Raw genomic sequence first — 12,354 nt, forward strand, 5'->3', positions numbered from 1 at the left:
TGTGGGGTTTTTGGTCTGTACCGGTGTTTGTTGGTAGGGTCAAGTTTAAGATGTAGAAAAAGAACTTTCCAACACCAATGCTATACAGTGGGGTTTCTTTGTTTTAAAGGCTCATCGAACTCTACTGTCCAGAAATGAAGGAAGAGTGAACTACAGTCACAGGGTGACTCAGAATCAACACAAACATACACACACACACACACAAAAACACACACTCATCACCAGGGCTTGGCACTGAGATGATTGATGTAAGAATAAAGTGAAGTGATTGTCACATGATACACAGCAGCACAGCACATGGTGCACACAGTGAAATTTGTCCTCTGCATTTAACCCATCACCCATGGTGAGCAGTGGGCAGCCATGACAGGCGCCCGGGGAGCAGTGTGTGGGGACGGTGCTTTGATCAAGGGGACCTCAGTGGTACCTTGGCGGATCGGGATTCGAACCGGCAACCTTCTGATTACGGGGCCGCTTCCTTAACCGCTAGGCCACCACTGCCCATAAAGATATACTGCGTTGGCTGGGAAGGTGGTGGAGAGGCATCGCACATCTGTCACTCACGGAGTTAAACCCTTCATACGCACACGCCGTACATTTACGGCATTTATCAGACGCCCTTATCCAGAGCGACTCACAATCAGTAGTTACAGGGACAGTCCCCCCCCCCTGGAGACACTCAGGGTTAAGTGTCTTGCTCAGGGACACGATGGCAGTAAGTGGGCTTACTTCCGGTTAATAGGTGAGGATCTTACCCACCAGGCCACTACCGCCCCTGTACCTGCCTCTCAGGGTCAGGGAAAAATAACCACACACACACACACACACACACACACACACACACAGAGGCATTTAAAGACTCTTTATGCTGTCAGTCATACACTCTGCTGGCAGGAAACAGGCAGGTAGCGGGGTGCCCTCTTTATCACAGACAGCAGTGGGTGGAATGGGTCGGGGGTTGGGGGGGGTCGTCTGTGGCACAGAATTAACAGTAGCGGGGGGGGGGGGGGACGTAGCCTCCTCTTGACATAATTACAGAAGAGATTACGGATGGCGACGTGGAGCCACGTCTGCCGCACAAGCGCGTCGGCGACGGGCGAGACGAGCAGTAAATCCTCAAAAGCGCAGCGAGGGGCGCTCGGCGGGCGACCGGCGCGGCTTAACTCGCCCCGAACACCGGAATCCGCCGTTTTACCGTGACCACACACACACACACGCAATTTCTCTTACTTTACTTCCCACGCCGCACCAAGGAGTACATTTACACACACTTCACACACATAGAGGAGCCGCTGCACACTTCTTTCCCACAATGCACCCGGCCTCGGCGCGACAATATTTTCTTTTTAAACAAAAGTTTGATGCACAAACAAAACCAAAAAAAAAAAAATGGCGCAGCGGCGCTTTTCCGCCCACCCCCCGTCTCCTCTCCCTCCCTGTCCCCGCCGAAAGTCTTTCATGTCTGTTTTTACCTCCGCCGCCTCCTTATCTCAGCAGCGACGTGTTTTTTTTACTCTCCGTTCCCTCTTTTTATTTATCTGTCCCCCCCCTTTTTTTTTTCGACGCTCCGCTGTTGAGTTTCTGTTCCTCTCTTAACTCACCCAGGCGCTGGCGGGAAGCGCAGAGGAACGCTGGGATTGATCGGTCCGAAATCCCTGATTGGCGGGAACACCGCTCAAGTGTGGCAGTGAGGAAGGGACAGGGACAGGGACAGAGCAGGGCTGCTTGCTGCTAAAATCCTGATCCTCAACATATCCTGAATTCAGCCGTCCACGGCGCCTCCGAATGTTTACATATTCACATATAGCATATCCTGACACGCCCCTTTTTATTCATACAGTACAGACCAAAAGTTTGGACACCTTCTCATCCAATGTGTTTTCTTTATTTTCATGACCATTTACGTTGGTATATTCTCACCGAAGGCATCAAAACTATGAATGAACACATGTGGAGTTATGTACTTAACAAAAAGGTGAAATAACAAAAAACATGTTTTATATTCTAGTTTCTTTACTCTGATTACTGCTTTACACACTCTTGGCATTCTCTCGATGAGCTTCAAGAGGTCGTCACCTGAAATGCTTTTCCAACAGTCTTGAAGGAGTTCCCAGAGGTGTTTAGCACTTGTTGGCCCCTTTGCCTTCACTCTGCGGTCCAGCTCACCCCAAACCATCTGGACTGGGTTCAGGTCCGGTGACTGTGGAGGCCAGGTCTCCACTTTTTGTTAAGTACATAACTCCACATGTGTTCATTCATAGTTTTGATGCCTTCAGTGAGAATCTACCAATGTAAATGCTCATGAAAATAATAAGAAGGTGTGTTCAAACTTTTGGCCTGTACTGTGTGTGTGTGTGTGTGTGTGTGTGTGTATATATATAGTTGAGGAAAAACAGGACCTGGGTGATCCATTTCCTTCAACGACCGTGAATATTACAGGCTGCAGTGTCTCTACTGTAATTACCTTTAGCCCCGCCCACCCCGAGTCGGAGTGACTGGCTTGAATTCAGGATGAGGGGGGTTTGAAGCTTTTCTTTTCAGTAATTTGGTCACTCTTCATCATGCTGCAGAGTAAATCGACCTTCTGTTTCCCTTTTTTGTTTGTTTGTCCATTTTTGCACATCGGCAGTCGGCCGGCCTGATGGCCTAAGCATACACACTTGATGTGAGTGGTGGCAGAGTGAGTTGGGCTGCAACCTGTCTGTCTGTGCTGCTGTGGAAAACCGTCTGCCTGCCGCATCCACGTCACAGACCCCACACTTTAGCGCTTTATTCTCGTCTCAACACATTCTTCCTTGATTTCATCCCCCCACCCTCTCGCCCATTTTCTTCTTTGCTTGTTCGGGACAGTTTTTTCTGTCCTTGTGCTTTGTGCTCCTACATGCGCAAACATGCTGTGTGTGTGTGTGTGTGTGTGTGTGTGTCTGCATCTGCATCGGCTCGTCACTGTTGCCTGTGGTTAATACTGTGAGGGACGTTGCAGGTGAATTGGCTCGATCGGCGCGTCCTGATCAGTATTTATCGGTGTGCTGTGCCGGCGTGCTGTGGAGCGAACCTCTCGCCCTGCCGACTCCGTTAACCCCGCCCCCTTTCTCCTGTCGTCCGCTCTGACAGGTCAGCAGTCCCTGACACGCAGCCGGGACGCGAGCGCCATGGACACCCTGCCTCTCAACGGCAACTTCAACAACAGCTACTCGCTCCGCGACGACGACTACGAGGACCCGGCGCTGCGCTGCCCGTCCGACTGCAGCCTGGCCCTGGACGACGCCGCCTTCGAGAAGATGATCATATCCGAGCTCGTGCAGAACAACCTGCGGCCGCGCGGCGCGACTCGGCTCCTGGCCCGGGACCGGGGGCCCGTCCTGACGCGGGCCAACAACGCGGCCGACGTGGTGCCGGGGGGGTGCGGCAGCGGGAGCGAGGACGATGCTATAGTGGCGGACGTGGGGGACGCATCGTCCCCGCCTCGCCCGGCTCCTCACCCCGCCCTGGAGCTGCTGTTGCACCCGCATCACCGGGAGGCGCTAGAAGCCCCCCTGCTGCCGCAGCGGACTCACTCGCTCCTGTACAGCGCGCAGCGTGCTGCGCGTAGGGCGCCGCGGCAACAGCAGGGCGAGGGGGAGGAGCAGGAGGGCGGGGACGAGGAGGACAGATTGGACGAAGGAGGAAGAGGCGTGGCCACGGAGAGGACAGTGCAAGCTGAAGGCTCGCCGTCCCCCAACAACAGAGACTCCCTGTACACCAGCATGCCCAACCTGAGAGACTCCCCGTCCCCGTACCCCCCCGACGACGAGGACGACCTGTCCCCCGCCTCCTCCATCCGCAGCGAGGCCGACGAAATCTGCCACAAGAGCATGCCGGACCTGGGCGATGGCCCCGCCCCCATCTCCTACTACCACATCAGCCGCAGGGGCATCAGTGAGGGCTGCATCGGCCCCGGGGCGCCCGAGGGTTGCGCCCAACCCGAGGGAGATGCCCAGAGAGACGGGCAAATGCAGCTCATCACCAGCCTCTGAGCGTCACGGCTTCACCTGCCCGTCCCACCTGACTCCGCCTCCGACTGGCGGAGGGGCCGTGAAATGGCGTCTTTCGCTCCCAACACACACAAAGACATATAGAAACTTGCGTCTGAAAGACTGCTCACGTGTGCTGTTGGACTCCTGTGAAGTTCTCCGCCCGCCAGGCGGACGAGGTACGAGCTACTGGACCCTGGAAACCCACGACGGGCCTCATTCCACACAAACACAAAGACTGACACATGAGAAAAAGAACCACTAATTCAGACTCAGGCCTTATATTTTCTCTATTGCACATGGGACTGTTGTAAAAAAAAAAAAAGAATAATAAAAGGACAGCTAAAGAAAAGAATTCTATTTTGCTCTACAAGATGTAAAAGAAAAAAAAAAGAAAAAAAGAAATTGCGGCCACCATCAAACGCGCCGTTTCAATGAAAGAAGTGATTCTTGTGAAGGGGGTAGCACATCGTGATGAAATGTGTTTATTCTGCGTCACACGTCGCATTTGTCGTTACGCGCCTGCGAGCAGTGGTTCTGTTCTCAGAGGGAAGGATTTTGCCGTTTTTTTTTTTTTTTTTCGAAAGTGTTTTTGCCAACGTGGGTCGGGGGGGGGGGGGGGGTCCTTACACCGCTTCAAACAAAAAGCAACGCGTTGCACAAATTTGGCGTGAATTGGATGATAGTGTAATTTATTTACTGTAAAAAAATTCTTGACAGAAATTGTCAGACATCTTCTTTTTTTTTTTTTTTTTTTGCGTGTGTGTGTGTGTCTCGACACGATTTTTCTTGAAGATATTTCAACCTTTGACACTAAATAATTTATTAACACTGGTGGAAGTCCAGAAAAAAACAGGTTGACAAGAAAATGTGTGAATTACATCAATGTGGCTGATGGTCATTTCAATCTTTTGTAAAAGAACATTGTTCAGAGCTGATGTTAGACTCAAATCTTGTTTGATATCAAATAAATGTGAGATTTTGTTTTTCTTGTTTCCAATGTCCTGCCTCGTCAGTGTGTGGTCTTCACTTAAAGATTAATTAAAGTGAAGTGATTGTCAAATGTGATACACAGCAGCACAGCAGACGGGGCACACAGTGAAATTTGTCCTCTGCTTTTAACCCATAACCCATCACCTAATTTGGTAGGGTGGTAGTAGCCTAGTGGGTAACACACTCGCCTGTGAACTTACTACCATGGTGTCCCTGAGCAAGACACTTAACCCTAAGTTGCTCCAGGGGGACTGTCCCTGTTACTACTGATTGTAAGTCGCTCTGGATAAGGGCGTCTGATAAATGCTGTAAATGTAAATGTAAATGAGTGAGCAGTGGGCAGCCATGACAGGCGCCAGGGGAGCAGTGTGTGGGGACACTCAATCAAAACCCGAAAATTCTACCTTCAGGAAAAGCACTTGGGTGGACTTGGGTCCTGATCGTCTAACCTAACTGGCTATACCTTAAAATTAAAATCACTGCCGATGCAGATAGCTCAGCTTTGCACATAGCTTTGTACCGTGCAATTTCTGTTTAATATCATAAACAAACATCAGTTTTATTTAATATGGCATTATGCACATTCATACATTGTGGTAGGCCAATGGAAAATTCAAACATATTTTAATATGTTCGAATCCCGAGCCACCAAGGTTCCACTGAGCAAAGCCCCCACACACTGCTCCCCAGGCACCTGTCACGGCTGCCCACTGCTCTCCAAAAGGGTTAAAAGCAAAGGACACATTTCGTCGTGTCACCGTGTGCCCTGCTGAATGGTATCCCAGTGACAATCACTTCAATGTTATCCTGCAGGTTTTTTTTATTTGCTCTACAGAAGAGGGCAAAAGGATTACAGGTACTGAAATGAGCAATTATTGCAAATGCAAGATATTCTGGATGCATCGTACACCCTTTTCCCCACAGATGTCTATGCAGTTTTGGCAATGTAAATTATTCTACTCAAAGCAACACCCGTAGTCCAATAGACAATCTGCTGTATTTCCTTTCAAACCAGGAACACCCAAAGAGACCTGTTAGCTCTGTCCCTGTGGTCTAGAACCCCAGACGCTCTGGCTGCCGTTCCGATTCATTTTTATTAATTGATTTACACTGACATTGGTAACCACCTCTGCTTTCAGTCAGTTTTATGTTGTTGTTGGTGTGTGTGTGTGTGTGTGTGTACATGCACATTTGCTTCTACTTATTTGTTTGCAGCTACCGACACTCAGATTTTTTTTCAAATTCACAGCATGAGCCACTAAAACCAATTTGCAACTCTGGGATATCTATACGCACACACACATGCTCACACACACACACACACATTGGACCTGTAATGATTGCCAGGCCCCCGAGCCAGCAGACACACACCTGCGTTGTTTTCCGTTTTTTTTCCCCTCCGGAACAGAGCCGAGGCAGCGGAGCTGTTTCAGACCCGGCCTGCTCCACGTTGACGTCTGTCCAAGTGAGACAAACGGGGGGGTTAATGAAACCCTCATCATCCTGTCATAAAGCTCTGCGTGGCATTATGCATATATATTGGTTCATTGTTGTGCGGAAACGTCCTGTTCGGTCCCATTTCAACGTAATTATCACCTGCAGGCACCGTGCACTTTAAATGAACTGCCTGATGGGAAATGCTGAGTTGGTCGCCCCTTCTTTGCACGATGACAACGGTGAAGTTTTATGTGTTTACTGATCACCGTTTTTTTGCAGCCAGTGGTGGGAACGTTGTAGTCCCTTTACCGCGGGTTTTGCCGGATAATCACAGAACGCGAGACCTTTTTGCCTGTGGAACTGTTCTCAAAGAGCCGCTCTGGGCGCAGTTTATCGCGACCAAACAGATTCCACGGTGCGGCTCCATCTTCATCCGCCGATACGCAGCGGGCGGAGCTGGAGCCTGCGGGCCTGATGCGGTAGATCCAGCCTGAAGGTCAGAATGGTCCCACGGACGTCCAGGACACCCTTTTAAATGCTTTTGTTGATGAAATTGAGATTTGCTTTGAGACTCCCTTCTCCTCCGAACTAATATGACCCAAATGTCATTTGGAGAACAAAACTGTGTCACACACACGGTGACACTGCACAAGTGCTCTGGCTCATTTTTTTTTACCCCTTTTCTCTCTGTATTTCTACCCTTTTGAGAGATGAAATTATGACGCTGATGACAATGGACTGCCCTTCCCCCCCGGGGCTGCATTGGTTCTGTGTCCTTCTTCAAGACACATGAAACCTAGTCGGATCACAATCTCTCCTGCCTTTCCCTGCGAGATTGAACATTATTTCATGTCCGTCTTCAAACGGCCATATCACGCGAGATGCAGCAGTTGCATTCCTATTGGGTGACAACAGAAACGCTGCAGGCTTCTTATCACCACCAACGCAATCCCTGCCCGTGGAAAAGCATCAGCCAGCAGGATTTTAAACAAGAGCTCGTCAAACAACGCCAGTAGTGAAGCAAATATGGTTTTCACTCGTGTTCTAGGTCAGATTAGCTGGCAGTGCACACGTGGTGGAAGGGCTGTTTGGAGGGCGGGGGGGGGGGGCTGTAACTGTGTGTAAATGCATTACTGCAGACACTGAGCAGACGGAGAGGATGGTAACTCTTCCTCAGGGCCCTGGTGCACGCCGTGCCTGAAATATGCTCTCATTTACCTTTTCTGCAGGAGAAAACAGTGTGTGTGTGTGTGTGTGTGTGTGTGTGCGCACACGCTCAGGGACTTGCACAAATCTGGATTCCATAGAACTTCACCTTAATAGTCAGAGGTCCAATCAGAGATTCATTCGTTCTCATAATGCTCTGTATTCTCCGGCTGAGAATTCGGCCCTTTTCCCCCCAGATCACACAGCTGTCGTGTTTTACGGTGATAAACTGCATGTGCTGTAAGTGCATGTGCGTTTGGAGATGCTGTCTTGCTGTTCAGAGACGTCAGCCCACTTTTCTACCTCAGCATTCACACCCGAGACCTCTTATTGTATTTATCTGTCTCCTCAATCAAAACCCGAAAATTCTACCTTCAGGAAAAGCAAAGGTGGTTTGATGTGGACTTGGGTCCTGATCATCTAACCTAACTGTCTATACCAGAGGACACAAAATCCAAAACATTAAAATTAAAATCACTGCCGATGCAGATAGCTGAGCTTTGCACATAGCTTACACATAGCTTTGTCTGTTTAATATCATAAACAAACATCAGTTTTATTTAATATGGCATTATGCACATTCATACATTGTGGTAGGCCAATGGAAAATTTGCATGAATTTGGTATTTATAATATGTAAATAATTGTGTAACTTTACATCCAATGCATGTTAACATATTCGATTTAATAATAAATTATACATTATATGTAATATGTCATTAATAATGGCCAAACGGCTGAACGGTATGGGACATTGACAGAACTGATAAATTGTCCTCCTTTCTACTCAAACATAATTTGAGGAGCTCTCACACAGGAGCTTATGACGATTTATGACCTTGTCCATAAATGTGTGTGTGTTTTGTTTGTTTGATAAAGGGAGAGAAAAATTAGGGAAATTCAGGCTGCTATTTTTTTTATTAAAGAAAGCCTACTTACAAATTTTAAATTGCGAAACACTTTTAGCGGACAGATATCTTGGGGTAAGGTTTTATTTGTACAATAATTAAGCTTTTTTAATGAATGATTCTGGCCAGTAGAAGTTGTGAGTCGTCATAGTCGGCAGTGCTGTTCATTTCGTGAATTGTTGAGTGTGTAGGAAGCACTGAAGAGGGAACTTACTGCAACCTGACTTCAGGTCGGTGGGAGTGAAGTTCCTGAACTGAGATCAATGGCACCATAATGAGTCAGGGCCGCTTGGAGGCTTTTAGCTGTCAGCCATTAGTTGCTGTCATGTCGTTTATGCTGAGCTTCACTTAAAAGTAGATTTACCTGATCCTGAATTATTGTCTTCATTTTTGTTTCGGACCTCAAACTGAAACTTTTGCAGTCCTGTGGGACAGGACACAGAAACTTTGTGTGGGGGTCTCCGCGCACTGTTGGACAGACCGAAGCTGCTGAACTGCGGCCATTAAATACCCCGTGACACGTTTGGGCGATGAGTGCGCTGGCCAGTCTCCAAGGACGGCTCCATTAAAACACTGCGAGCATTTCATCAAAGGGGCAAATACGGCCCGGTTTCTCCGCTGGGATCTCTGGTTAAATAAAGGTTGAATAAAATAAATCCACTTGTGCTGCACCAGCACAAAGGCGATGCAGCCGAGGGACAGTGAATGACAAATTAATACATTATTGCTCATGTGTCTTGGAGAGTGAATATCAGCCGCCCACACAGGAGTCTATGAGCATTTCTGTCCCATGTCCATAGGTGTGTGTGTGCCTTTGTGTGCATGTGAGTTTTAATAAAGGCGGCATATGGTTTGCTGTTGAGGGAAATTTTCAGGCAGCCTGAAGGACTCCCCAAGGAGCCTGATGACAAAACAAGGAACCAGCGAAAGTAGCCTGAACTGTGGCATTAAATACAGCACAGTCCCCAGCACAGTTCCGTCCCCAAAGTCAATAAGCTACTACTCACTGAGCCCTACTCAAAGCCCACAAGCACTTTCATTACTTCATTCCCATCCTGAGCTGGAACCTGTTGCCCCTGGAGACCTGTTGGGACATCAAATTAGAGTTCTGGATGCATTGGTGAGTGCTGTGTGACTGAAGAAAGCAGTGGGCTTTAAGCACGAAGGGCATGCAAATGACATTAAATTGTCATCACTTTATTATTATTATTATTATTATTCCAGCATAAACCAAACAAATCTGTTTTTCTTATGCTTGAAGTTTGACATTCATGAAAAAATTACACCGAAGACTCCTTTTCATTTAGATTCATTTAACCTAAATGAATATTATTTTAATAGACATCTCAAATCAATACTACTTACTATATATTGTGAACAGGCAGGTATGCAAATGTGATGTTCAGAGGATTATAAATATCTTTAGAAATAAGCCATTTTGTAACAATGATAATTCCATTGCACAAATTTTAATTTCAGACTCATGAATTCATACATGAATTTTCAAAATGAAGTGAGGTTATTGTGAAATAACACTAAAGTAATGTCTTTAAGTATATTGAACATATGTCCGTGTGGACCCCTTACCGGCCAGAATGTTTCTGCAGAACAGACATTGTTCTTGTTTCAAACCCTGGTCAGAAGCCATGTGACTGATACATCATGGGGCAAGGATTTATATCTGGGGTTCAACTTTCTGCAGCCCCCATCTGTCGGAGCCCGGAGATACACGCACAGCCAGGTCAGAGGTAACCCAAGCCAGCAACGCGTATGTGGCGGTTGGGATGCAGAAACCAAACTGATCAATAGGAACCTCGACAGCCTCCAGGCTTCTCCACTCTAAGCTACATGTCCTCGACAGGCAAGGTGAATGTCGCTCTTTACCCTGCATTTAAATACCTCTGAAGAACGTCCTGTAAATACCGTGCAGTTGAAAAGGCTATTTCAGTCAGTTCAGACCTACACGACAGCAGCGTTGCACTGCGAAGATCGAGCGGCGAGGAACAAAGGCGGGAACGGTCACAAAAGCGGCGGGAAGAAAAAAAAAACGCCTCGGCTGTGTCGGGTGATCGTGGCTCCTCTCTTCCCTGGAGGCGAACAACCTTCTTTCTTGTCCGCCACATGTCGAACAGTGGCATGGTTAAAAGGAGCTGAATTCTTACCCCTGACCCCGCAGCTCTTCAGGTGGGTGTCCAACGTTGCCGCCGCGGCCCATAGAAAAGACGGCAGGCAGGGCCGTCGTGTGTGTACGGGTTAGCATTCAGGCGAGATTTTTTGCATCAATTGAAACAGGCGGAGAGGCAACGTGGATCCCAAGGCTGCAGCCGAGTGGAGTGGCGGCTCCATACGTTTTCTGAAGGGCTGAATTATTCCTTGTCTTCATGGCCATCTCTTTCAGCGATTGGCAGTGAATTAATCTGAATGGCTCATTCACCCTAAGAAAATGGGGACAGCGCAATTGGCTTTTGCAGAAAAGCAGTTTTGTCAGTGAAAATATAGAAGGTCTTGAAAAATGACTCTTCTATCGCTGTGTGAGAGAGGAGTCAGTGATATGAATTTATGTGCTTTCAGGTATAGTGGTTTAATAAAGCCGAAAAGGGTAATTATGCACCATATTTCTATCATCTTTCATCCATCCACAATCCCCAACTTTCACAAGAGAAAATAATAATATGATAATGTGCGTTCAGCAAAAAGGCCCATTTCAGGGTCTTTCTAAGTCGGTTCTGATCTCTGCGAGACAGACTGAGAAGAAGAAGAGGAACAAACAGACAAACAAGGACTTTTTTTATATTCAAACTTTAAATTTACACAATCCCAACAGGATTATTAAAAAAAAATCATAATCCTGTAGGCTCTATAGACTCCATATATGGCCTACAACTGCTGTTTGTTTTTTGTAATGAATTTGTAGTAGTTTTTGGTTCTTTTAATGCGTGTATGCGGGACGGAGTTTGTGTTGAGGGCCCTGGCTTGTCTTGGAGGCCGTGGGGCTTCAGGGAAAAAGGTTGGAAACCCCTGGTATGGAGCATCGTGGTCCTTTCTAGTATTTCATCAGACCGGACTCTCAAGGAGATATTCTCCATACTCCGCAGCCACGTTGGTAGCGTTGGAAGACGTTGGTAGCAGTGAATGCGAAATGCGAGTTTTGCTGGTCGCTGGGTCGGACGTGTTTTGCTGTCGGTGTCCAATGAATGTCCTGAAGAGGGAGTCGGATGCAAGGTCATGATCGCACAGGGCTTCACTTCAAGACATTATGGCGGATTCAGTTTCTGCTTCGGTCTCCTTCATTTCCTGTTTGCACACACCAGACCCCATAAATCATCTACAACTGCTTATTATGGGTTAAATAGAAACAAATATCATTTGATCACTCTGGACAAAATGGCTTTTTTTTTCAGCGCAAGTTGCTGAGCAGTCAGGTCGAACTATTTATTCCCTCTGACACTAATTCAAGGCTTGCACAGAAACGGACAGGCCTGTCTCACAGTCTGCGCTGTGCTCTGAGTATCAGATGACATCAATAACCAATCCAATGAAGTCCAGATGCTCAGTCTCCGCCCGAGACCCAGCGCTGCTCCTCGCTAATCCAGATTGAGTGGCCAGCATATGTGGCCCCGTGCACAGGCCGTCTTGAGACGTGCCTGGCGGAGATGAGTGATGTTCGTGGGTAAGCAGAAGCATGTTGGTAGGTGACCGTGGCTTGGCCGGAGTGGACATTGTTGTTTTTGTTGAAAAAAAAAACAACAAAAAAAACAATCGAGAAAAGCCAAAAGCCTCAAAGAGGCGGAGTGAAG

General features: G+C 47.7%; 1 protein-coding gene across 10 annotated transcripts in view; it reads left to right on the forward strand.

Moving 5' to 3' along the window:
- adgrl2b.1 (adhesion G protein-coupled receptor L2b, tandem duplicate 1) overlaps positions 1 to 4,436 on the forward strand; it is a 61,032-nt gene extending 56,596 nt beyond the window's left edge. For 9 of the 10 annotated variants that reach the window (XM_028975857.1, XM_028975862.1, XM_028975858.1 and 6 more), the window contains one exon: positions 3,115 to 4,436. In XM_028975857.1, coding sequence (XP_028831690.1) covers positions 3,115 to 4,016 — 902 coding nt within the window. In that variant the 3' untranslated portion in view covers positions 4,017 to 4,436. Of the gene's footprint in view, positions 1 to 2,629; positions 2,666 to 3,114 lie in introns of all 10 variants that reach the window. The other variant, XM_028975863.1, reaches the window with a different exon arrangement.
- The last annotated feature ends 7,918 nt before the right edge of the window (positions 4,437 to 12,354 follow it).

Source organism: Denticeps clupeoides, chromosome 4, assembly GCF_900700375.1.
Source record: "Denticeps clupeoides chromosome 4, fDenClu1.1, whole genome shotgun sequence".
In the NCBI taxonomy this organism is placed as follows: domain Eukaryota; kingdom Metazoa; phylum Chordata; class Actinopteri; order Clupeiformes; family Denticipitidae; genus Denticeps; species Denticeps clupeoides.